Genomic DNA, 23,900 nt, shown 5'->3' with positions numbered 1-23,900 from the left:
CTACGATCTCCCATCCACTCATCAAGATTCCTCTTGAAGAGAGTCAATGAAGGACTCTGCCTAACCTGGACTGGGATTTTATTCCAGAGTGAAGGGAGCCTTCTGGGTTATGAATCTGTCCCTCCAGCATGTCCTATTTATTTCAGTGCTGAGGTTCAAGTCTCGGCCAGAGCTCGATGGGATTTGGATTTTCTGAGGTGCAGCATGTCCATTAATTCTGGGTTGGACATGGCTTTATACGTCAGGCACAGATCGCCTCTGAGCAGGCGGTATGCCACTGTGTAGAGCTGGAGTTTCTTTAACCGGGCAGCATATGGCATCTGTTTGAGCCCTTTGATCCTTTGGTGAGGTACTTTTGGGGTCTTTCCATTTGCTGCAGGTGTCTGGTAAGGTACATCCCAAAAGGGGCATTGTACTCAATTATGGGCCTGATGAGTGATGAGTAAAGAGGCACGATGACCTCCCCTGATCTAGATGTGAATCCCTTCATGATTTGGTGAACTATATAAAATGTTTTTCTAACCACTTTGGCCACGTGGTTGTCAAATGAGAGATTGCTATCAACTTGGGTACCCAGGTCCCTAATTACTTCTTCTGTACTTAATGGATTACCACCTATGTGGTAATTTGTGGGCACTTTGTTTTTGCCAAAGGGGATGACTATACACTTTTTGGCATTTAGCTTGAGGCCATGGCTCTGGCACCAGTTGTCTGTTTCTATGAGGCCCTTTTGGAGGATGCTTGTGTCGGCTGGAGAGTCGATTATGGTGCCCAGTTTGCAGTCATCTGCGAACTTGGTCAGCCACAGTCCTTCCGTGTTGTCCTGTACCTCCGAGAAATATATACCGAACAAGAGAGGTCCCAGGACTGAGCCTTGTGGGACGCCACTTGTAACTGGTTTGGAGTCTGACATGGCTCCAGCAATTCTAACCATGTGGGTTCTGTCCTTGAGCCAGTTTGCAACCCATCTAGTGACATAGGGGTTTATATTTAAGCTGGTGAGCTTATCTATAATGCCCGAGTGGAGTATTGTATCGAAGGCTTTTGCGAGGTCCAGGAAGGCTGTGTGGACCATCTTCCCCTCGTCAATGGCCTTGGTGACGGTTTCAAAGAAATCGACCAGGTTTAAGAGGCAGGATCTGCCCTTAACAAAGCCGAACTGGGTAGGATCCAGTGTCTGTAGGTCCCCAATATCTTTATTTATGAGGTCCATGATGATCCTTTCCATAGCTTTGCAGACCAAGCTAGTCAGGCTTATGGAGCGATATTTTCCAGGATCCATTGAGGCACCACCTTTGTGGAGAGGGACCACTGTTGCTGTACGCCATTCTTTGGGTACATATCCTGCAGTAAGCTGAGATTGAACAGTAGTTTTATGTTTGGGTTTAGCTCTTCTTGGAGTTCATGTAGGACGCAGCCCGGGACACCGTCTGGTCCCATTGATGCTGTGTTTTTTGCTTTGGAGAGGGCGGTTCTTACCTGAGCATCTGAGATGTCAGGGGGGGCAGCACTCTGCTGGGATAGATATTTGCCCTTTTGGTGGGGGGGGGGGGGTTTGCGCTGAACCTGTCAGCTAGGATGTTGACAATGTCTCAGATTCTCTAAACAGCTGCAGCCTGAGTTAGTAAACTTATTCACCCCTAATGTAGCTGCTCGAGGCTAACTAGCTAGAGAGTATTCCATTATCTGTACAGAATCTGCACTATTCTTCCAGACTATGAGGTTCAGTTATGAGCCATTTTCTTTTCTGTCCTTCTGGCTTATGGTATTTCAGCGAAACTGAAAAGTATAATCCCCCTGTAATTGAGACAGAACTTTTTTAAAGCTGGGGACCACCACCTCATTTTGTTAGCCAGGCATACTTTCTCTGCCTTCACTGCATCACTGAAGAGAAACAATCATGCTGCCTCAACCCATTTCTGTCCCTCTAGCAAGTACCATACATCACCCACTCCTGTGCAGTCATGTCATTATGGAGATTTCTGACCAATTCAGTAAGTTGAGCTATTGTGATGGATCCCAGCTCACCACAGATTTGCTGGCAGCACCTCCTGATTGGGAAGACATGCTCTCCAGGTTGCTTTCCTCCAAATTGTCCTTTGACCATTTCAGAAGTTCCCCAGTAGTAGTCAACAGTTCTATGCCTTTGCTTAACAAAACTTGCTTGAGGTCCCATTTTTCCTTCCTAAGGCATCAAATAGTTTGCAAGAACACTTATTTTTTCTTGTTTGTTACCAATTTCAGTTGCTGTAAAAATATGATGTTGCTCTGATAACGGATGAAAAATTCGTTATTTGCATGTACTTCTGTAGGTTTGGTGTTTTTTTTTTTATACTGTGTCCTATTAAGCAAATAGGAATTGATTTCAAGTGTTTGGTGTGAAAGTTGTATATTTTCAAGTAAAGATTTTTTTAATGGCTTGCTCACTTTTGTCTTATAGCTGTCTACGTCATTTATGTAGAGTTATCGATGGAGTATTTTGAAACACTTGATGCATTTTTTTAACACTGATTACGTGAATTAAGTTAAAACAGGTCTTGCTCAATTTTTTCTGAAATGATTTAATGAGGGGAAGTGTTGTTCCATGAAGAAGAATGAAACGTTTTTATAGTCGCTTAGTAACATTAACTTTTCCAGATGTTTTATTGTATGTTTTTCTTGAATAAATATATTTTTTCAGATACCGACTGCCCCAGATGAAGAAGCTGTACGAATATTTATAGAGTTTGAAAGAGTAGAGTCTGCCATCAAAGGTAGTCATTTTTATCATTTATTTATCTTTTAGAAGCATTTTGCAGCTCTGTGAGTATTTATGGAGCATGTCCTCAAGATGTAAAGCTGGTATTTATATTGCATTGAAGTATAAAATAGTCAGTACCTGTCGCTTTTTAAAACTTTTTTTTAATTGTACCTGTAATTAGTAGCAGGTGCAGAAGCTGTATATTATTGCCACATATTCATATACCTAAAAAGGACATTTATTGCGAAAACCTACAGTTTTGTAGGATGAGCCATGCCCTCAATGAAAGCAAAAAATGTTTCATTTTACCACCAAGGTAGACTGACCGTTGTATAATTTTATTTGTTTTGTTTTTATATTAGATCTGGATGTTTCCTGTATACTGTCATTCTTTTCTGCAACATTAACAACAAAATGTATTTTCCATTAAAATATTAGGACATCTGCAGCCTCATTTTTTTTTCCCCCAAGACAGAATTACCAAGATCAAGATTGCCCTGTGGAAAGGACAAATAGTACCTGTTCATTTCTACTCGTTCAGAAGCCAATATGCTTCTGCTAAACTAAGCATGGAAGTCATCTTAGTCTTATTCTCCTCATGTTTCAAAACTGCTACTATGTTTGGGTCTTATGACTGCAGATCTATACATGTAATGTGTTTTGAGTAGGCTCATGCCTCCTTCAAACCAGGAAATATATAGTCTTGGTATACAATGATTTTTATAAATCATTTGATGAGCATAAAGCAACCTCCTTGTTTTCCTGTCCAGCCTATCCAACACCTTTTGGAGCCAGTCAGTCAATCCAGAACTGTACGTTAGGACAGGAAGAGCAAACTGATTTACAGCTTGGACTTTGTTCCTAGATGTTAGCTCTGTTTTCTGTATTAATTTTAGCCTTCTAAAAATTCCTTACCAAGTTTTATTCACATTGTTCATGTTTTATTGTTGATCCTTCATCCATTCTCAAATATTTATGCACTCACTCTTGCTCAAGTTCTTTTATATCACATCCCTGTCCCAAACTGATGTTTTCTTGGTGCTGCAGCTTTCCTGCTTTAAAGATAGCTTTTTCACATTTATCAAGACCAAATGACATTCTTATATAATCTGAAAAAGTTTTGACCACTTGCAGTTCTGCTTTCGGTTCCATATCTGAGCTATACAGTTTTATATCTGCAGAAAAAAAGATAAGTCTTAGAAGGCAAGTTATTTGAGGTATAGTTTTTAGGATAGCTTGCAGGTTCACTCTTAAGTTGGAGTATTGTTTTTTCTGTTGTTAACCTGTCTGCTGTCTGTTCATGGTGTGCATGCATATAAGTAGATATTATGTAGTCCAATCTCGCCTTCATTCTTGCCCATGGGTTCGGAGCCGAACCTCGGCTCCGAGTTGGCCATACTCTAGCTCGAAGTCTTCAATTGGCTCGTGGCTAAGAAGTATCTCATCATGCAACAGGTCTATTCCCCAGATCTCGTTTGCTGCTCGTTACGCTCAGACGTGGTCTCGCTTTTGGCCGTGGATAAGTATACTTTGTATAAACTTTTGACTTGTTGCTCAAAAAAGCTATTTTCATAGCTCTGTGTGTGTGTGTGTGTGTGTGGTAGTGGTGTTATACTGCCTTTGTTTTGCTTCTCTTGCTGTTTTTGTGGCCTTTTCATTGGCTGTTTTGGTATTCTGTTCGTTTCCTTTCTTCCCATGGGCTAGGCCCGTTTCAATTAGAGGACCTAGTCCTCCCTATTGTTTCCGTATGGTCTTTGGTTGGGTGATCCATTCTGTTAGCTTTTAGTGTTGTCGTGTCTGGCTAATGGTGCTATTCTGCCTTTGTTTACCCGGACTAGGCCCGTTTAAGTTAGAGGGCTTAGTCCTCCCTGTAGTCTTTTTCCCGCCGGTTACTAGGCCGTTTTTTAGTTAAAGGCTCTAGTTTCCCATGCAGGGTTTAGTTGAGTCCAGTGTGTATACATATTGCTTTGTATCTGTGTGTGTTGTCCTTTTTCAGCATGTCCAAGGATTCTAAGGAACACAGGCCTTCGGGCTTTAAAAAGTGTGTTGAATGCAGCAATAAAATATTTTTGACTGATGGGCACTCTGTATGCTTGTACTGCTTGGGAGCTATTCACCTCCGAATCCTGCTTGTTTTGTCATTCCTTCAGTCCCTGTATACTACAGGAGAGGAAGAACAAGCTCATTTTGAAAGGCCTGCTTAAACACTCCTTCGAGGAAGACTTGGCTAAGTCTTCCAGTGCCTTATCCTCTCCAGCTATAAAGGGCAAAAAGGCATCTAAGAAGCGCTCTCTGGCTCCATCTGTTTCCTCGGAGCCGCCAGAGAAAGTTGCTAGAACAGCTTCTCCTTCTTCGGTTCCATTGCCCTCGGTGCCGACTGAAGGTAGTGTCTTGACTAAGTCTGTATCGGCTCCCAGCCTTTTGGAGCCGGTCATGGATATTTTGGTTCGGTGCCGGTCTCCAGTTATTCGACTGGTTTCTCCTTCATGCAAGTCCCCTTCCGTAGGGAGATCCATATCTCCAACTATATCCTTCAGGTCCTCCAGGACCCTTTCTGATGAGGACGTTGATAGAGTGGTGAAGAAACTGCTTCAGTCATCGGTGTTGCCCAAATTGATTTCAGCTCTGACCTAGTCGGCTCTGGAGCGTATGGCCTCTTCATCCTTTGTTGTTCCGCCTCCGAGCCTTTCTCGGTCTTTGGAGCCAGAGTTGTCTGTTCCATCGGGTGCCGCTAGGTCGGTTCCAGTAGCCTCGCCTGGCCTCTCTGTTCTGATTTGTGCTCCGACCCAATCGGCTCCGTCCATGGGGTCGAGGGTCCACGGTTCTCCGGTCAGACCCGAGGGGGAGGGCTCGAATCAATCTTCATCGGTTCCGAGCCTTCCTCTTGGTGCTTCGGCTCGAGTGATCTTGGACCCGACATCTGCTTTGGACCTCATCTCCTTGGCGCTGAGGGCTACTACTGTATCCTCTACAGTTAGTCAGCCTTCAGAGCCGGGGGGATCTGCCTTCGAGGTTATGAGGAGCGTGCTGGCCAGGTCATCAGCTGCATCCTACAGCACCGATACTCTGTCCCCTTCAGCACCGGTGTCAGTTTTGGATCACCCTCTATCCCTGGGCAGCAGAGACCCTAAGCCTCAGGATACCTCCATGAGTGGTCCCCAGCTTTCTGACATCTCCCCAGAGTTTTTGCCTGAGGAGCCCACCACAAAAAGATTGTGTAAGAGGAAACACCTTGACTCCCCGGATGAGTCTCTCACGTCGGACACCGACCTCGAGGAGTCAGCGGGGTCATCCAAGTCGTCTTCTGAAGATATCTCTTTTTCAGATATCCTTGATCTTGAAGCAGAGAGGCGGCTGGCCCTCCAGATCCCCTTGTGATGAGGAGTCGGTGTTCCTGAAGGCTTTCGGGTCTCAACCTTCCACCTCTTGGATTTCTCCCCCTTTCGATGAGCTACTAGATCTTGTCTGTCAAAAGGTGTGGGAAACTCCTGACACTGTGGAACCGGTCCCTAGGAGACCCAGTAAGTTTTTGTCGCCCCCCCCCCACTGACAAGGAATATATAACAAAAGGCGTTCCAGTAGATGCCATGGTGGTGGCAGCAGCCACCAAGAAGGAACTTGCTGAAACTTCGTCTACTGTCCATCCACCTAACAAGGAGTCCCAGGCTATGGACAGGTATGGGAAGCGTGTGTTTACCTCAGCTGCCTTTACACTGCGGTCGCTGAACTACTTGACGCATTTTACAAGGCTCCAGAGAGAGCTCCTAAAAGAGCTAGGAGATTCTCTACAGGGCAACATTTCTTTTTTTTCACTAAATATTTTTTTTATTATTTCAAATAAGATGTCTTAAACATTACATGAAATAAAGATAAATAACATATTTACAATTCTAAAACATTACTAACTTCAAACCATTATATAACTATTTACATTGGTGTCTATGCAAATAACATTGAAATTCTATATTATATAGAGTTAGAAACATAAGATGATATATCTTCTTCGATATTTTCAAGTATTTCCAGTACTTTCATCCAAGAGTAATAGTAAGAAGTAGATCTTTTAGTTCTGTTCTTCACTGTTAATATTTCCATGTGAGCAGCTGTTGTTGTTAAAGTCTCAAATTCCTTGAACGTAGGCGAAGCCTCATTTTTCCAGTGTATAGTTATGATTTTACGTGAAATTGCTAATAGTGACCATAGGATTTTAGTGTCTTTTTTGGTACACAGTTTGGAATAGGAGAGTTGAATAAAATTAAAGACTTTGTTAATTGAAAATTATCATTATAAACAGTCTGAAAAAAATAATTAATGGATTTCCAGTACATATTGAGACATATACATTCATAAAAAACATGCTGCCAATCTGCTTTTATCTTGATATGGCATCTCCAACATTGATCTTCAATAGAATACATTTTGGCTAACCTATGTGGTGTATAGAAACTTCTGTGTAGATATCTCCAAGTGAATAATTGCCAGTATTTTGATAATGTAGAAAATTTGGAAGATTTTAGAATATTACTTTTTCTTCTTCAACTGGAGGATGGTTGTTTATTAAAGTATAATAATCCCAGTATGATTTTTCATGATAGTTTTTGTTTTTTTAACAATTTTATAGATATTGGACAAATAACCTGTACCCTGATAAGGCTGTTTTGTGATAAGAATAAGGTATTCAATGAGTTTTGGAGCTTCATGTCTAACTGAAGGTTGCATTTGTTCTATTTTATTTATAAGAAAATGCCTTAGATTTTGTAAAACAGCCAATTGTCTTTATTTATATTATAATTATAAATTATCTGTTCCTTTGTTAGAATTTTCCCTTTCTCTATAAGTTGATGCCAAAAGAGTAATGTTTCTTCTTTAAGTATATTTATTTTAGATATTTGGAATGTATCTAGAATATTTGGTGTAAAAGCTATAGGGAAAATAAGAAAAATCCAAGAATTAATATTTGGTATTTTGTTTATATATGTTCTGAACACTGAAAGTGTAGAACTTACATAGTTTGATGGCAATTTATTAATATTATTCCTTTTCCTAAAAATAATCTTTTAACATCCATATAAGGGGTGATGGTATTACTGTTAAGTTGTCTTGTATGTGATTATAATTGATTTCTATGTAAATCTGCTCATGGGCTTGTTTCCATATAGGTGTGTATGAATTATTTAACCATAGTGTTATGTTTTTAATAACAGATGAGGTAATATATAAATCAATATCCGTAAATTAATTCCACCATCTTCCCAATCTGGCAAATGTTTATTTAAGGCTATACGGGTTTATTTGGAAACCATAGAAAATTTAAAATTAGTTTATTGTATCTTTGAATAATATATTTGGGAGGTGGCAATGAAAAATTTTGTATTAAGTATAATATTTTGGGAAATATGATTATTTTAATAAGATATAATCTGTCTGCTGTTGAAAAGATATATTTATTCCAGTAACCAATTGTTTGTTCTATTTTGTCTAGTATTTTATTATAGTTAAATATTAGAGAATCTGTTAATTCATTGAGTAGATTTATTCCCAGATATAATAATTTACTTTCTGTTACTATATATTTGGAAAATCTTTTGTTTATATATTTTTTTTACAATTACAGGGCATAATTTTAGTTTTGTTTTCATTAAATTTTAAGCCTGAAATATTTTGAAATTTATTCATGGAGTTAAATAGAGCATTCAAAGACTCATTTGCATCTGAGAGAGTTAATAGTATGTCATCAGCAAAGAGTTGGATTTTAAGGTTTAACATTTTATTAATACAAATGCCCTTTATGTTATTGTTTGATCTGATTTGATTTGCAAAGGGTTCTATGAGTAATGCAAATAACAATGGTGATAAAGGGCAACCTTGTTTAGTTCCCTTTTTATTGTTATAGGGCCTGATCTATATGATCCCAGTTTAACATATGCAGTAGATTTTTCATATAGTATTTGGATAAGATTATTAAAATTAGAAGGAAAGTTATATTCTTTTAAAACTAGTGAAAGAAAGTTCCAGTTAACCTAATCAAAAGCTTTATTAATATCTAATGAGATTACATTTAAATTTAGCACTTTATGTTTGCTATAATCTATTAATGTTAGTATTCTTTTAATATTATCTGAAGTATTTCTTCCTTTAATAAAACCTGTTTGATCTTTGTGAATTAAGAAAGGAAGAAAGTGTTTGATCCTATCTGCGTATATAGCCATAAACATCTTGTAGTCTATATTGAGTAATGATATTGGCCTATATGAGGAACACTGTTTCTCATCTTTATCTGGTTTGATAATTGGGGATATCAATGAATATTTCCAAGAGGGTGGTATATTCAAATCTTTATTGGCTATATCATATACTTTTAATAATAAAGATATGGCTTGATTGGGTATTAATTTATACATTTCTGGTAGCATATTGTCTGGGCCAGGTGCTTTATTTGTCTTGAGCTTTTAATTTGTGATTTTAATTCTGTCATATTGATTGGTTTGTTTATAATGTCTATTTGTTCTTGTGTTAATTTAATATGAATATTGTTTTTTAAGTATTTTTTATATCCTTAGTAGGTGTATCTTGAGTATTTATGGAATTATCAATGTTAAATTGAGTCTGAATGCTTCTAAAATATCATTTAGTTCCGTAACTCTTTTGTTAGTATTGGGAATAAATATTTCTTTTATTTGCTTAGATTTAATTATTTTTTGTTCTATTAGTTAAGTATCTCAGGTGTGCTGAATTAGTAGAGTATGAGTTTATTTTTATCTTTTCTAAGTTAATCATAATCTTATGGTGTAGCAATTCTGTATACTTCTTATTGATTTGTGTAAGTTCTTGAACTTGAGTAGCATTACCCTTTTGTATTTCCAGTTTCAATTTATCTGCTTTGTTTTGTAAGTCTAGCATATCTTTATTCCATAACTTCCTTTTATTTATGTACCAGGATAATATCTTCCCATATGTAACTGCTTTTAATGAATCCCAGACATAGATTTCTGAAATATCTTCTGTGTAATTTATTTCTAGAAAGTTTTTGATTGTTTCTTCATAAAATTCTTTGAAATCTCTCAATTTTGTGATATAGGAAGGTATCCTAGTAATGGGATTTGAATAAAATGGTGTAAGCTCTATCTCAAAGACTATGGCATTATGATCAGATAAAGGACAATTTATGATTTTGACTTTGTCAATTTTTGTTATTAGGTCATTGGCAACATATATTCTATCAATTCTAGAGTTAGTTTTATATCTATGAGAATAAAATGTGAAGATTAGTGAGTCTGGTTCTGCAAATTCATTTATATCTTTTAAATACAATGTATCTGTAAATTTTGATAGTGCTTTAGAGATGGGTTGTTTTCTTCTTTTGGATTTAGAATCTGTATCTTTTCATTCATTATACAGTTGAAGTCTCCTGCCAATATCAGGCTACCCTTAGTTAAATGAATTATCTCTTCAAAATGCTGTTTAACTGTTTTTAATCCTAGTCCTGGGATCCAATATAGATTTACTAACGTATAGATTCTCTTATTTAACTCTATTGAAACTAGACAAAACATACATGATGTATCTTGATGAGTAGTAATTATTTTAGGTGTTATAGTTGAGTTGCGAAGTAGAAGAGCTACTCCTCTTTTTTGTTTTGTATTGAGAGTTTATTAGTACTGTGTAATTATTAATATTTAAGTTGTTTATATCTCTATCTAATAAGTGTGTCTCTTGTAAAAAGACTATTTGTGGTTTATGTAAGTTTATGTACTTGAATAGGCTTCTCCTTTTATTACTATTATTTAGACCATTAACATTTATGGATAAACATTTCATTTCCTAGTTTTGAGTTTGTTTTATGTGTAAGTTTATGTAAATATTGTTTATTCTTAGTTCCATCTTGGATACAGAATTCAAAAAGTTTTTCTTGTATGATTTTTGCATGTTTCTGAGTGACACCAAAGTGATAGAATAAAAAAAAAAACAAAGAACTTCCAAACTTGTAATTCTTAACCTTAAAACCATTCCCTATTGCTATGAGGTAATATACCTCTTCGCTTGGTTAGTGAATCTAACCAAACAAACTTTCTACCCTCACAAATAATATTTGGATCAGTTTCTCTTATCCTCTTAGTTTTAAATAAAGATAATTGAATAATATATTAAGATAATCTAATCAGCTAAAATATATACATATATTCTTTACTCATCTTATTGTAATTCAATAATACTTACTTCTAAGCAGGTTTCAAAAGGTACAAATATTTAGATTAAGGTAGTATCATTTCAAAATAATTTAGGGTATTAATAAACATCATGTTAAAATCTATAACTGTATATTTCATACATCTGTTGAAAACTATTTACTGACATTACTGTATAATACAGTACCATTGTTGTGCAATTGTTTTAGACTACTCAAGTCCGAAACCAGTGTTTAAATTAATATTTGCAAAGTCATATTGGAATAAAAACATGAATAGTTCTGAAACCACATCATATTTCATGTTTAACATAAACTGAAATGCGATACAATGTATAAGTATATTAATATTTCTTTAGTAGACATTAAATATGTTCCTCTGATTGCATTTTTCAGCTTTTCAATGACAATTCCCATGGCTGGAGACAACAAGATCACAATTTAGACAGCTCCCTTATCCAAGAGACCACTCATAATGTTGTTACCTGATTGAGTGTCTTGTTGCCAACACTTCCATCAACCCTCAGAGGGACCCTGCACAATGAAAACTGACACAGTACAGAGGTAAAACTGCAGCGCACTTGACCACACCCTAAAAGCAAACATCTATGTATATCACACATCAACTCCCACAGCTTAGACTGACAGCCAACCAGTGAGTCTATCTGCTGACAACAAGTGCTGGAGATACAATCCTGACCTACTCAACACCAGTAATTCAATCCTATGACTGAATAAAAGTATACTGGAGAACACATCAAAACAATGGAAGCTGCCAAGATTCAAACCACCATGTACGAAAATATTACAGGCCAAAATTCCCAACCCATTTTGCAGCAAAGAGACAAAACGTATTCAAACCATGGGGTAACACCTTTACCACGTCAAAAAGGTGTCCAAGAAGCTTGTTTTTCCTCCAACATCGGAGGACAGCCACAATGATCCATGCACTGCAAGAGTACCATTTTATCCTGGCAATTGCTTCACGACTGTATATAGAAACATTTAATCCAAATCATTAACTGGCACCACAACAATATTTCTCAGAAAAGCTGTTTTACAGCCAATGACCAGACAGAACGCATCATTGAGAGGATACATTTATCAAATGTCAAGTGCCCCAGCCATAATACAAGTGTCTCCTCAAATCAATCCCCAACGAATCTACTGCCCACCAAACTTGCAGACCAATACTGGCATCCTTTCATGCAGTCACATTGAAACACAAAAATACAGGTCCGCTGATCAGGAACAACCAGGCTCTCAACTGCCAGACAACACACCCGTCTGCAGAAAGGTCCAAGAATCATAGTTGCATTGTCAAGCATCCTTGTCCACACTAACAGTAACATGATATACCCAAGATACACTAGTATTGTGTCATTCTTGATAATGTAAAAGCCAGACAATATTATAAGAAGGGTGAAGCCAAAGCCAGGCAACATAACAAGAAGAGCACAGCCGCAGTCACCATTCAGATGAGCAAACGGAACAGCATGAGCCATCTAAGGATGGATAGCCCGTTGAGTACCTGCCACAATGCATGCCCATAATGCATGGCAACCCAGTAACAAATTAGGTGTGGGCTAAGCCTCTCCCTTCCACTCAAATCAGATCCAACAGCAGATGTGTGTAGAACACAGATGCTTCGACAAAGCCCACAGGCACATAGGATATAAACATTGTATAATTGACACACGGGTCAAATCCACTGTTGTTATGTTACTCATTATAGTTGCCTATACAATCATTGCTTCCACTTTCTCCATCTAGTATACCATAACGCCATCTAAATGTTTGATTTGCCAAATGCACATCCAACCTTCTTGTTGCATCCCAACTGCCCACCCGAGGGCATACCTTGGCAGCAGGACATCAGTAGTATTCTGCAGGAGCACCAGCGTGGGAAATGGCAACCCTCCCCAAAACAAACCTGTCAGTTGCTTGACATTTACTAGTTTCTTTAGAGAATTTGTAAAACAGCAGTGATTTTATTTGCTGATGATTAATTTCTGCTTTTAAACTCTGCTGTATAAAACATAGTAAGGGATAGCTAAAATGTCTGGAAATCTAAACTGATAGAAAGACAAGCAGATATATGTCCTTATCTATCAAGGTGCTAGAAGACATCAGTAGCCATAAACTGAAAGTGCTCCAAAAATAAATATCTGTGTATATTTATATGAACCTTTATATTATTTATGTTTCCTTAGAAGGAATTTAGGTTTCTGTATCTTTAAATGTGAACCTAGCTTATTTTCTGACTAGACGTCAATTAGAAAGAGTCAGGGATGGCGTACACAAGTAAATGCGACAAGCAATAAGTAACTCAAGTTTCTAGTGATGTTTGTGGCTGTTAAATTGTCTCGAGAACCAAGCGGGAAAAGGTATGTGTTTTTTCTTTTTTCTTTTCCCTCCTCTTATTTGGTGACAAACTCATGTAGTGTGCACGCAAGCACTCTAGTTTACGGAGTAGTGTTCACAACTGTCAAACTTTGCATTTTAAACATGCTATGCCTTATTTCTCCACAAAAGAAAAGACAACAGGATATCTAAGCTAGTCACAAGCATCTTTCAACTCCGGATGTCTGGAGCCACAACACACATGACTTGTAGCCTCAAAATATCACTTAAAACATATTTTTTCACTGGACTATATCAGTATGTGCATATGGGTCAAAGGCAGAACATCTTTTAAGATTATTTAAAGTAGTCTTATGATACATCCTAACTGAAATACTTCATTTCAAAAGCAACACATTTCTGCCCAGCATTAGCGTTTATCCAAACAGGGACACTTTTAACTTATAAAAAGTAATACTATCAGGGATGTAACTAATAATAAGTTATATAGCAGCCATTACTATACCTATTAAGCAATATAACCATATACTGATTAAAGTATTATAAGTTAATGAAGATTTAATAAAAGAAGAGAAAAATAAAACAACAAAACACAAAGAGAGAAAATAAATAAATAAATAAATAAACTATTTGGGAACATTATTATGCATTGATTACTCTGATTAAGAATATGAAAATAATAGATGGATAATAATGAAAAATAGAGTAATGTTTAAATTATGCTTAGTATATTGATGTGATTTGAGATAAATGTATTTACATTTATGCTAATTTTGACATTTAAAATATAATTGAAAACAGTACCTGTTTTGGTGTAACTTGAAGACAGTAAGAACTTTTCTTTTGTTGTTAGTATTATTATTTAGATTTTTACAGAATATAACATATGTAAGATTATTTGTCCTTTAGTTTTTTTTTTCTTTTGCTCAACAGTTTTCCAATTATTTACTTCAGCATTTCTCTTCGGTGTACTTATTGTCCAGTCCATAGATTCTTCATGTGTTAGGATGTTGTTGTTGGTAAGGTATTTTATTGCTGAATCTACTGTTTCAAAGATTTTTATTCCATTTGGTAGAAAAACTTTCAGTCTTGCTGGAAATAAAAGATGGACTTTCAGTTGCTTTTTCTTCAAGGTTTTTATTGGTAGAAATTCTTTTCTTTTTGAAACCACCTTTGTAGAATAATCTTTGTCAAATCTTATTAATGAATCATTGTATTTGATGGGAGAATTTGCCCAAGCATTTCTTAATATAAGATCTTTATCTTGTGTAGAAAAAGTCTCACAATTATAGATCTCGGCTTGTTCTTACCGGAGAAGAAGCATTTCCAGAAGCTGCTAGTGATCTATGCGCCCGTTCTATACCATATGAAAGAGCTTCAGGTATTTTTGTTACATCTGGTATCCAGGTGGTAAGAAAGTTTATCATATTGTCCCCTTCAGATTTTTCTGGTAGACCATATATTCTAATATTATTTCTTCTTGTTCGGTTTTCCATATCATCAAGCTTTTCTAGTAAATATGTATTCTGTTGAAGTAAGAATTCAGTTTGTTGTTCTTCTATTTGGACTCTAGTGTCAATGTCACTTAATGACTGTTCAATAAGTGATATCTGTCCTTTCTGCTGTGTAAACATTTCTTGAAGCTGTTCCAGTTGTTGTGAGCACTTTTCTTTAAAAGTATCTATTTTATTGTCCATCTTGTCGATTTTTATTGTAAGTTCCTGTATATTTGTAATGAGAGACTGCAGGTCTTTTTTGAGAGAAGAGTCTTGTGCTGTATTCCTTAGATGACTCATGCTGTAAAGCTGATATTGGTGCTGATTTTCCAGTAATTAATTTGACAGGAATTATTCAAGTTCTGACAATAAAATTTTTCTTATAGATGCTCAGAGTTATTAGAAATAAGTTAGTAATAAAAATTTCTTCAAATTAAATAAAAATTTTGTAAAATTCCTGTCAGGAATTGTATTGAGGTAAGAGAGCTGAAATGAAGTGCAGCTATCAGTTCAGCATCCTAGCCACGCCCCCAGGGCAACATTTCTGATGCCGTGGCACAAAAGATCAGTACACAGATGTCTACCCTAAATTCCCTTACCAACTCCTCCATGAGGCTGATCTCATATGCAGCCGACGGAGAGAGTAGGGCAGCGGGTACCAGAGTCTCTCTTAGGAGACGCTCCTGGATGCGCCTGTGCAATTTTGCAGAGGCCTTCGTCTATGTTCACCAATGCCCCCTTTGACGGTTCATTGTTGTTCAGAACCAAGGTGAAGGACATTCTCACTAGGTGCAAGCAGGAAGGAAAAACCCTGTCTGCCATGGGAGTCCGTTTTTCCATGCCTTCTAGACCTTATCCCAAGGGCCAGAAGGGTGGGAAAATGTGGTTCAGGAAGTCGCAGAGGTTTTTTCAGGACGCACAAAGTGATTCTCCCTCCAGAGGCAGGGGAGGGGCTGGAAATTCAGGTAGACGCTGCCCTAGAGGCAGAAGAGGCCCGTGTAACCAGGGGGACCGTGATTCCTTTCGTGGTTCTCCCTACCAGCGCTCCTGAAGGGAGGCCCGACTGTGCGTCTTTGGAGTCAGTCAGGTGTCGCATTTCTTTATTCCCAGAAGCCTGGCAAGACGTCGCCCAAGACAAGTGGGTATTAAAGATAATTTCCAGAGGTTATCATATTCCCTTCTCTTCTCCTCCCCCGCCAACCAAGAGAATCCCAGACATCCACCCAGTCACAGGGATTCCGCAACTTTAGAAATAAAAAAGTTGATATCAAAGTGAGCCATCCTGCCTGTCCCCGCAGACCAAGTGGGATTAGGGACTTACTCCAGTTTCTTTTTGGTGCCGAAAAGAACAGGGGACCTGAGACCCATCTTGGATCTCAGCCGATTGAACCTTCATGTACAAAAGTCCAAGTTCCGCATGGTCACCTTACAGTCAATACTCCCTCTGTTAGGGAAAGATGTGTGGATGTGGTCCATCGACCTCAAAGATGCTTACTACCATTTCAAGATGGACAGGGCATCGAGAAGTCATCTAAGCTTTCCGTCTGGGAGCTAGTCATTTTCAGTTTCGCGCTCTGCCTTTTGGTCTCACCACAGCCCCCAGGGTGTTCACCAAATGCATGGCAGTGGTAAGGGCTCACTTGAGATGTCAGGGATTCCAAGTGTTTCCTTACCTGGACTACTGGCTTCTTTCTGCCACCACCAGGCATCTACTGTTACAGACCAGGCAGGGACACCACCATTACGCTACGCCAAAGGTTAGGAATTACTCTAAATTGGAAAATATCTGCCTTGTTGCCCTCGCATCGTGTCACCTTTATCGGCGCCGAACTAGATACAGTGCTCATGAGGGCCTTCTTACCAGAAGAGAGAATTCAGGCTCTACAACAGCAGGTCTTCGCCTTGCTACCATTGAGGAAGGCCAAGGCAAAAGTGGTCCTCAAGTTATTGGGGACCATGGCTGCCACGGTCATGCTAGTTCCCCTTGCCAGACTACACATGAGGGTTCTTCAGTGGCTGCTTTTCACCCAACAGTCACTACAGCACCTTCCGCTCTCCCATTCTATTCTGATTACGGACACGTGCAAGCAGGATCTACACTGGTGGCTTCAGGCCAGCAATCTCAATGTGGGCAAGCCTTTTGTTCCATCTTCTCCAGTTGCCACAGTGACCCCGGATGCCTCCCAGATCAGGTGGGGGGGGGGGGGGGCATTATCTCAGCAGGACAGTCCAAGGCACGTGGCAGGATCACGAGACCCATATGCATATCAATGTCTTGGAGATGAGAGCAGTGCTATTAGCATTGCAAGCACTTCAGAGCTTTCTCCCTCTTGGGACAATTGCAATCCACTCAAACAACATGTTAGTGGTATGGTATCTGAACAAACAGGGAGGAACCAAATCATACCCCCTTTGCAGAGAGGCACTTTGAGTTTGGCAGTGGATGGTGTTTCCCAACGCTTTCTAGTTGCAACGCATATACTGGGGAAGTCCAGCGTGATTGCCGACAGGCTGAGCAGAGCTATCCTAATGCCTCATGAGTGGTCCCTGAACAATTATGTTGCGGAGAAGATATTCCACAAATGGGGTCGGCCTTACTGCGATCTATTTGATAGCCCCCTCAATGCCAAATGCAGCAGCTACTTCACCCTTATCCCCTCAGAGGGGGAGACACCCAGGGATGCTCTGGTTCACCTCCAGTCTTCTCTACGCCTTCCCACCATTACCTCTGATATCAAAGGTCATTCAGAAAGCACAGTCTTTGGGAAGCAAAATGATCCTCATTGCTCCACACTGGCCTCATCCGATTGTGTTTCCCTTCCTTCAACTCTATCTAATGGACAAGCACTGGATTGACCCAGCTCCAGATCTGCTGACTCGTACGTAAGGACAGTTCCATCCCTCCATCCAGACCCTCAAGTTGACAGCTTGGCTGCTCCAGTTCCGTCCTTAGTCAGACTTCATGACTTTTCCCCGGAAGTGGTCCATATTCTATTATCTTCCTACAAGCCTTCTACCAGGAAGATTTATTCCAGTAAGTGGAAGAGATTTTCTGTTTGGGCCTGAGAGAGACATATTGATCCTTATACAGCGCCTATTTCGGCAATATTAGAATTTCTTTCTCAACTGTTCAGTCAGGGGTCAGCTGCAGCAACCATTAAAGTGCAGCTGGCAGCGATTTCTACCTTTCACATTGCTAATGAGCCCAACCTTATGGCTCATAGGCTTTGTAGGGCTTTTCTGAGAGGGGCATTGTTACTCTGACTACCAGTCTTTGATTTAGTAATGCCATGGGACCTTAATTTTGTATTACAGAAGCTCACCTCAACTCCCTTTGAGCCCGCGGCTACATGTAACATTAAATTCATGTCATGGAAGACAGTATTCTTGGTAGCCATAACTTCAGCTAGGCGGATCTCTGAACTCCAAGCATTATCGATTAAGCCACCCTATTTGTTGTTTCACAAAGATAGGGTCTCCTTAAGAACCAATCCTTCCTTTGTTGCAAAGGTTGCCTCTATTGTCAGTATCAATCAGTCCATTGAGTTGCCTGTGTATTTTCCTGAATTCTCCAACAAGGCCGAATTTAAGTTGCATCAGCTAGATGTTCATAGACAATTGCGTTTCTCTAGATGTTCATAGACAATTGCGTTTCTATTTACATAGGACAAAAGATTTCAGGAAATCAGATCAAATGTTTGTCTCGTTTTCAGACACTCGAGTTGGGGTTCCTGTTCCTAAGGTAACCTTGTCTCGCTGGATCTCCAATTGCATCTCATTTATTTATGCTTCTAATGGCAAAGTATTACCCTTTAAAGTGAAGGCTCATTCTACACGATCTGTGGCTACCTCAACTGCGTTTCAGGCTGGGATGTCTATGGATGATATTTGTGCTGCAGCAACATGGGCTTCACCTCATACCTTTATTAGTCACTACAAATTAGATCTGGTCTCTAGAGGCAGATCTTCCTTTGGTTCCACAGTGCTCAAGAGTATTTTTCACTGAGCCACCCAAGATCAAGGTGCTAGGGACGCTGTCCCACGGGTAAAAATGAAGGCGAGATTGCTCTGTATAACACCAAGAAGTTATGTACTCACCATAACGGTCGATGTATGTAGTCCATCTCGCCTTACATTCTTACTAACCCTCCCTCCTACCCCCTCCTGGAGGTATAGTCTCTAGGTGTCCGTAGTCCTTTCTGTTGGGGTTGTTGTTCTTCTCAGTGTGTGTGTGTGTGTGTGTGCGTGTGTGCGTGTGTGCGTGTGTGCGTGTGTGTGTGTGCGCGTGTGTGTGTGTGCGTGCAGCAAACAAGATCTGGGGAATAGATCTGTTGCATGATGGGTACCTCTTAGCCATGAGCCAGTTGAAGACTTCAAGCTAGAGTATGGCTGAGTCGGAGCCGAGGTTTAGCTCCGAACCCACGGGTAAGAATGTAAGGCGAGATGGACTACATGCATCGAATGTTATGGTGAGTACATAACTTTTTGTGCTTACTCGTGGCTAAATCTTCATGTAAAGATGTTACTAATTTTAGCCAAAAGTTATGAACTGCATCTGAGCCTGGGGTTTTCCCTTTAGGAGCTTTACTTAACTTAAATGTCAGTTGCTTATTTCAGTCTCTCTGGGCATTACTTCATCCCATTTCATTTCCTGTACATTTGAACTTCTTATTGTTTCTTTTACTTCTGTCCATTTAGTGTGGTGCTGCTCTTTTTGTATTCATTAGTTTTGCTTTCTCCTTTGCATAAATATTGCACCATACTAAATATTTTTCTTTCACATGTCCATATTTCTTCTTCAGATGTCTCCTGCTCCTCCTTACTTTGGGGACTCCTTCCATCATGCTAAGTTATAACGTGCATTAGACTTGCTAAACTAAATTTTTCACTTTGCAGATATTCCATAACTTCAACTTCTTTTTTTTTTTTTAACTTCTACTTTACTAATCTTCTGTGCTGATAGTTTTTCTTGTGTAAGTATTTTTTTCTTTCCTCTAATTTCTGTCTTAATCGTTTTGTATATCGTCTGTCTGGAAACTCTGGGCTTCTTGCATAATATTAGCGATACATGATTTCTTATTCTCAGTAATCCACTTTGTTGTCTTTATGGCTCTTTTTTAGCTTACCAATTTTGTGACTTTTGTGGGCTACCAATTCCTTCTACAGCAGGGGGCCATCCTTCCCCTGAGTCTGGCCTAACCCCATTATAGGAATATTTCCATATCTTGAGGGTTTTACACTTTTATTTTTTCTAGTACTGGCACCATTGGGTACTTTTTTATCCTGGATCTTGTGCACCCAACTATCTTTATTTTTTAACCTACTTCTGTCTACGATATATGCTGCATAAAAAACAGACTATATCAGTGTCATCTTCGTAAGATGTTGTAAAAAACAGGGTCCAACTCGTGAAGGTACTCACCAATTCATTTCCAGCATTACTACTCTCCTTTGCTTGCTGACCTGTCTCTCTGTTTGGCTTTTGCAGGATGGACTGTCACATGTCTTGTTAGAGTCTTGACAAAGAATGTAACAAAAAGAGATGCACTCCCCGCTCTCCCCACCTACAGCCAAAGCTATTAAGTAGTTGAATTCCTTTCTCTTTTATGCCTTTCAGGGTAAAAATGTCAGTTGCTTATGTGCATCCAAAGTGTGCAAGCTCCTTATTCTGTTGGTCTGTGAGATAGGACAGAGTACAAGTTAAAGCCAGGACGACGTAGTGATGCAGCGGTAGCATTGTCACCTCACAGCAAGAGGTTCTCCGGTTCGATTCTTGGCTAGAGTGCCTTCTGTGTGGAGTCTGCATGTCCTTCCTGCGTTCATGTGAGTTTCCTCCGGGTGCTCCAGTTTCTTCCCACATTTCAAGACATGCGTCTGGAGCGTTTCTACTCGGGCATCCGCTGAAAATTGGCTTTGTTCCAAGTTGGATTTTCCCGGTAAACAAATGTTAAATAAAATAAAAAAGCCTGGCATACAGAAACCTCAGTCACCATGTAGAGCATAATGATGGGACTGCGGCACAGTGTTCCCAAGGTTAGCATGCATGTGATGGCCTGTAGTTCTGGCTTCCTTAAGCAGTTTTCCAGGTCAAATACTTGAGGGGTGCAGTATTTGCTGGTTTAAAAAGTGGTAACTTTAATTTCACCATGGGGTCTCAGTTACGTGTTTGAGGAGAAATTAGTTTCTAGTAGGCCTCAGATGTAATACCCTCTTAAGTAACTGCTTTACTGTTAACAGGGATTATAGGTGAGATCTCAAGGTGGACAGGCTGAGAATGCAGGCACATGTACCTTCAGTGAGGCTTAAAAAAAATCCAGATTTGTAAAGATCTGGCAGGTACTTAAAGAAAACCGTCACAGCGCTACAGTAGATCAAACTGAAAAGTATATATCTGTTTAACATCCACCTGTGAGGGTTTGCTTCTGTTCTGTTCAGTTGGTCTGCTGGAATTCCTCCTGACAGAGGGCAGTAACATGCTCAGATGGTCATGGTTGACATCTGGGCTAGGCACTCTGCTTCCCTTGCTAGTCTGCACAACAGTAATTAGCAAATCACCCAGTGCTTACTGGAGTAACATCAGTCTGGTGCAGTCTGTGTAGATAAGCAAGATCGCTGGCTGCTGAATCTGTTTGAAAGATTTTGCAACTAAAACTAAGACAGTACTGGTTTTCCCTTCTTTAATATGGATGTGGTTTTCTTCTCTGAATTCTTCCCCAAGACCCTTGGAGCATCAGTTTCTATGAACGGGTCCCAAACACTGTGTATGTGGAGTCTGTGAGGACAGCCTGGGTGTCTGGGCCTAGACTGAATAGATACCCTTTGTTGAGGTTCATCTGTTCTGTCCACAGCAAAAGCTCTTTCTTAATACATGGAAGCAGGGAGGTGTGACGCTGCACTGAGTGGGCATGCAGGTACCCATCTGTTCCTTGGGTACCACCCGAGTTTTCCTTCCTGCGTAGACTTCCCAGGGGAACTATCAAGCTTGAGAAGGGCACTGTTTTGGGGAACTTCATCACAGTAATCTGATTTGGCTGTGCTGTAGTGGTGAAATATAAGGTCAAGGTAGCATTGTCTTTGAGGGAAAAGATACTTTCTGGTTTGTGACGTTCAGAAGAGCATCCAGAAACATGATTTGAGTGGAGGACATCAGTGGGGTTCTGGCAGGTACAAACAGAATCCGGCACTTCGTAAGCAGGCCATGGTGGACTGCAGAGATGTTTTCATCTACTAGTGTTAGGAGCTCAAATCAGGCAGTCCTCCATGTGGGAGGAAAATGTTTCAGCTACTGATTCTAGAGTAGGCAGTTACTGGACCCAGTCACACTGTAAACATTCTTGGTACAGAAGAGAAATAAAAGGGTAACAAAGTGAAGTGGGGGCAAGCACCCCTTACTTTGAATCTGAAGTTCATCTGTCTGTTATATGCATGTGAACTTTAAGCATCTTTCAGATTTAGGCTAACTAGGAAGGCTTGAGGGAACAGAAGAGGCCGAAAGGCCTGAAAGGTTAGTACTCTGAATTTTGGCACTTTTTTATAACATTCTGCAGGTTATACAACCCTCTCTCACACAGTCGGCTTGTTTGTTCTCTTCACTCTACAGCAGGCAACCAAGAGGGGTAATCATCCAGACAAACACTGGGGTGGTTGGAATTTTTTTCTTGCTCATCTGAACCTTATGCGCATCTGGTGAGGCAAAGGGAAGGGTATGGGCAATGGGGCTTTTCATTGTAGACTTCCCCTCACTTCTGCAAAGGCATTACTTAAAACAGTTCCGCCCCATGGCACAAGGGGTTGTTTGCATGCAAATGCCACCTTCTTCCTGGGAGAGGTGAGCGGGCCATGTCCTTTCACTCATCCCCCTACCTGGCTGGCTCTTCAAGTGCCAGGGAAGCCATTCGTGCCCTGGCTGCCTGAGCTGCAGTCAGGGTTCCATCTCTCTGCAGCACTGTGACATGCATACATTTTGGCAAATTTTAAAAAACTTGTTTAGCCTTGATATGTCTAACATTGGCTACCTTTTTTCTTACTTTATTTACATTTGGTTGCTAGGAAGTTTTGACTGGGTCATGCAGGACCCCTTTTCAGCCGAGGCCCAGGGAGAAAAGCTCCAAAAATATATTTAGTGGAAGTAAAACACAGAAAGAGATTACAGCAGACCCTTTGTTAGTACAAACAGCAGTTGAAAAATACTGATTACAGATTCAACATAGACTGGGTGCTTAGGTGAAGCATGACAAATAGCATTTGTCAGAAAAGAAAGTAATAAAAAAGGGGACTGCAGTAGAGGAAGTGGTTAAGGTTTGCAGTCGTAGAACAGCAGGAAGAGGAGTATGAGAACAGAAAGCGAACAAGAGCTAAATGTTGACAGAGACTCAGACTAAAATGTGTAAAAATCTAGAGCAGAGTGTCAAACGGGGTTAGGAAGAATTGCATTATTAAACTGCATGATTAAGGCTACAGAAAATAAATGGGTAAGGATTCATTCACATCAACAGTTATGAAATGACACATTTCTACAGGTACTGATGAGAGGAGAAACTCTGCAGTTCGAGAAGAGGAGGTAGTATGAGGAATTAAAAAACACCTAAAAATGCTTTGGCTTCATCCCTGTACACCCCCTGACTAATCCCTACTCAAATACCAAATATAAATGAAAACCTTATTACAGGAAGAAACTTTCATTGTATTACTCTGATTCATTAACTGTTTAGAAAACTGATTATATGTCTCTTACCTACTGGAAAGTACTAAAGTAAGGATGATAACTTGACACAACCATGTACCACTAAAATGTATGAGAACCACTAAAATTGTATGTGTTCTCCCTTTTAAAAGTTTATAATTTCGAACTATTTCTTATCTATTGTTAAACAAATGTCCATTTTGTAATACTTCACTGTATGTTTACATGTAATGTATGTCTGGAGCTTTTCTTCCCCGGCCTCCGCTGAATATGGACCTATATCCAGTCGGACTTTCCCAGTTAACAAATGTAAAATAAAAAATAACTGATTAAACAGAAGAACAGAAGCAGACTTGCGAGGTAAGCAGATGAATGTGGAGAGATTTCAATACTGTTTTGAGTTTGAGGTTGTCTGAGGGCAGATGGCAACTT

At 39.5% G+C, this 23,900-nt stretch overlaps 1 protein-coding gene across 2 annotated transcripts in view; it reads left to right on the top strand.

Annotated features, from left to right (window-relative positions):
* RBM17 (RNA binding motif protein 17) overlaps window positions 1-23,900 on the top strand; it is a 639,512-nt gene that overhangs the window by 591,110 nt on the left and 24,502 nt on the right. For both annotated transcript variants that reach the window (XM_044088811.1, XM_044088812.1), the window contains exon 11: window positions 2,681-2,753. In XM_044088811.1, coding sequence (XP_043944746.1) covers window positions 2,681-2,753 — 73 coding nt within the window. The remainder of the gene's footprint in view (window positions 1-2,680; window positions 2,754-23,900) is intronic.

The sequence above is a fragment of the Protopterus annectens genome, chromosome 11.part0 (assembly GCF_019279795.1).
Source record: "Protopterus annectens isolate FY-2018-M chromosome 11.part0, PAN1.0, whole genome shotgun sequence".
Classification (NCBI taxonomy): Eukaryota; Metazoa; Chordata; order Ceratodontiformes; family Protopteridae; genus Protopterus; species Protopterus annectens.
This window is presented reverse-complemented; position numbering and strand designations above follow the sequence as displayed.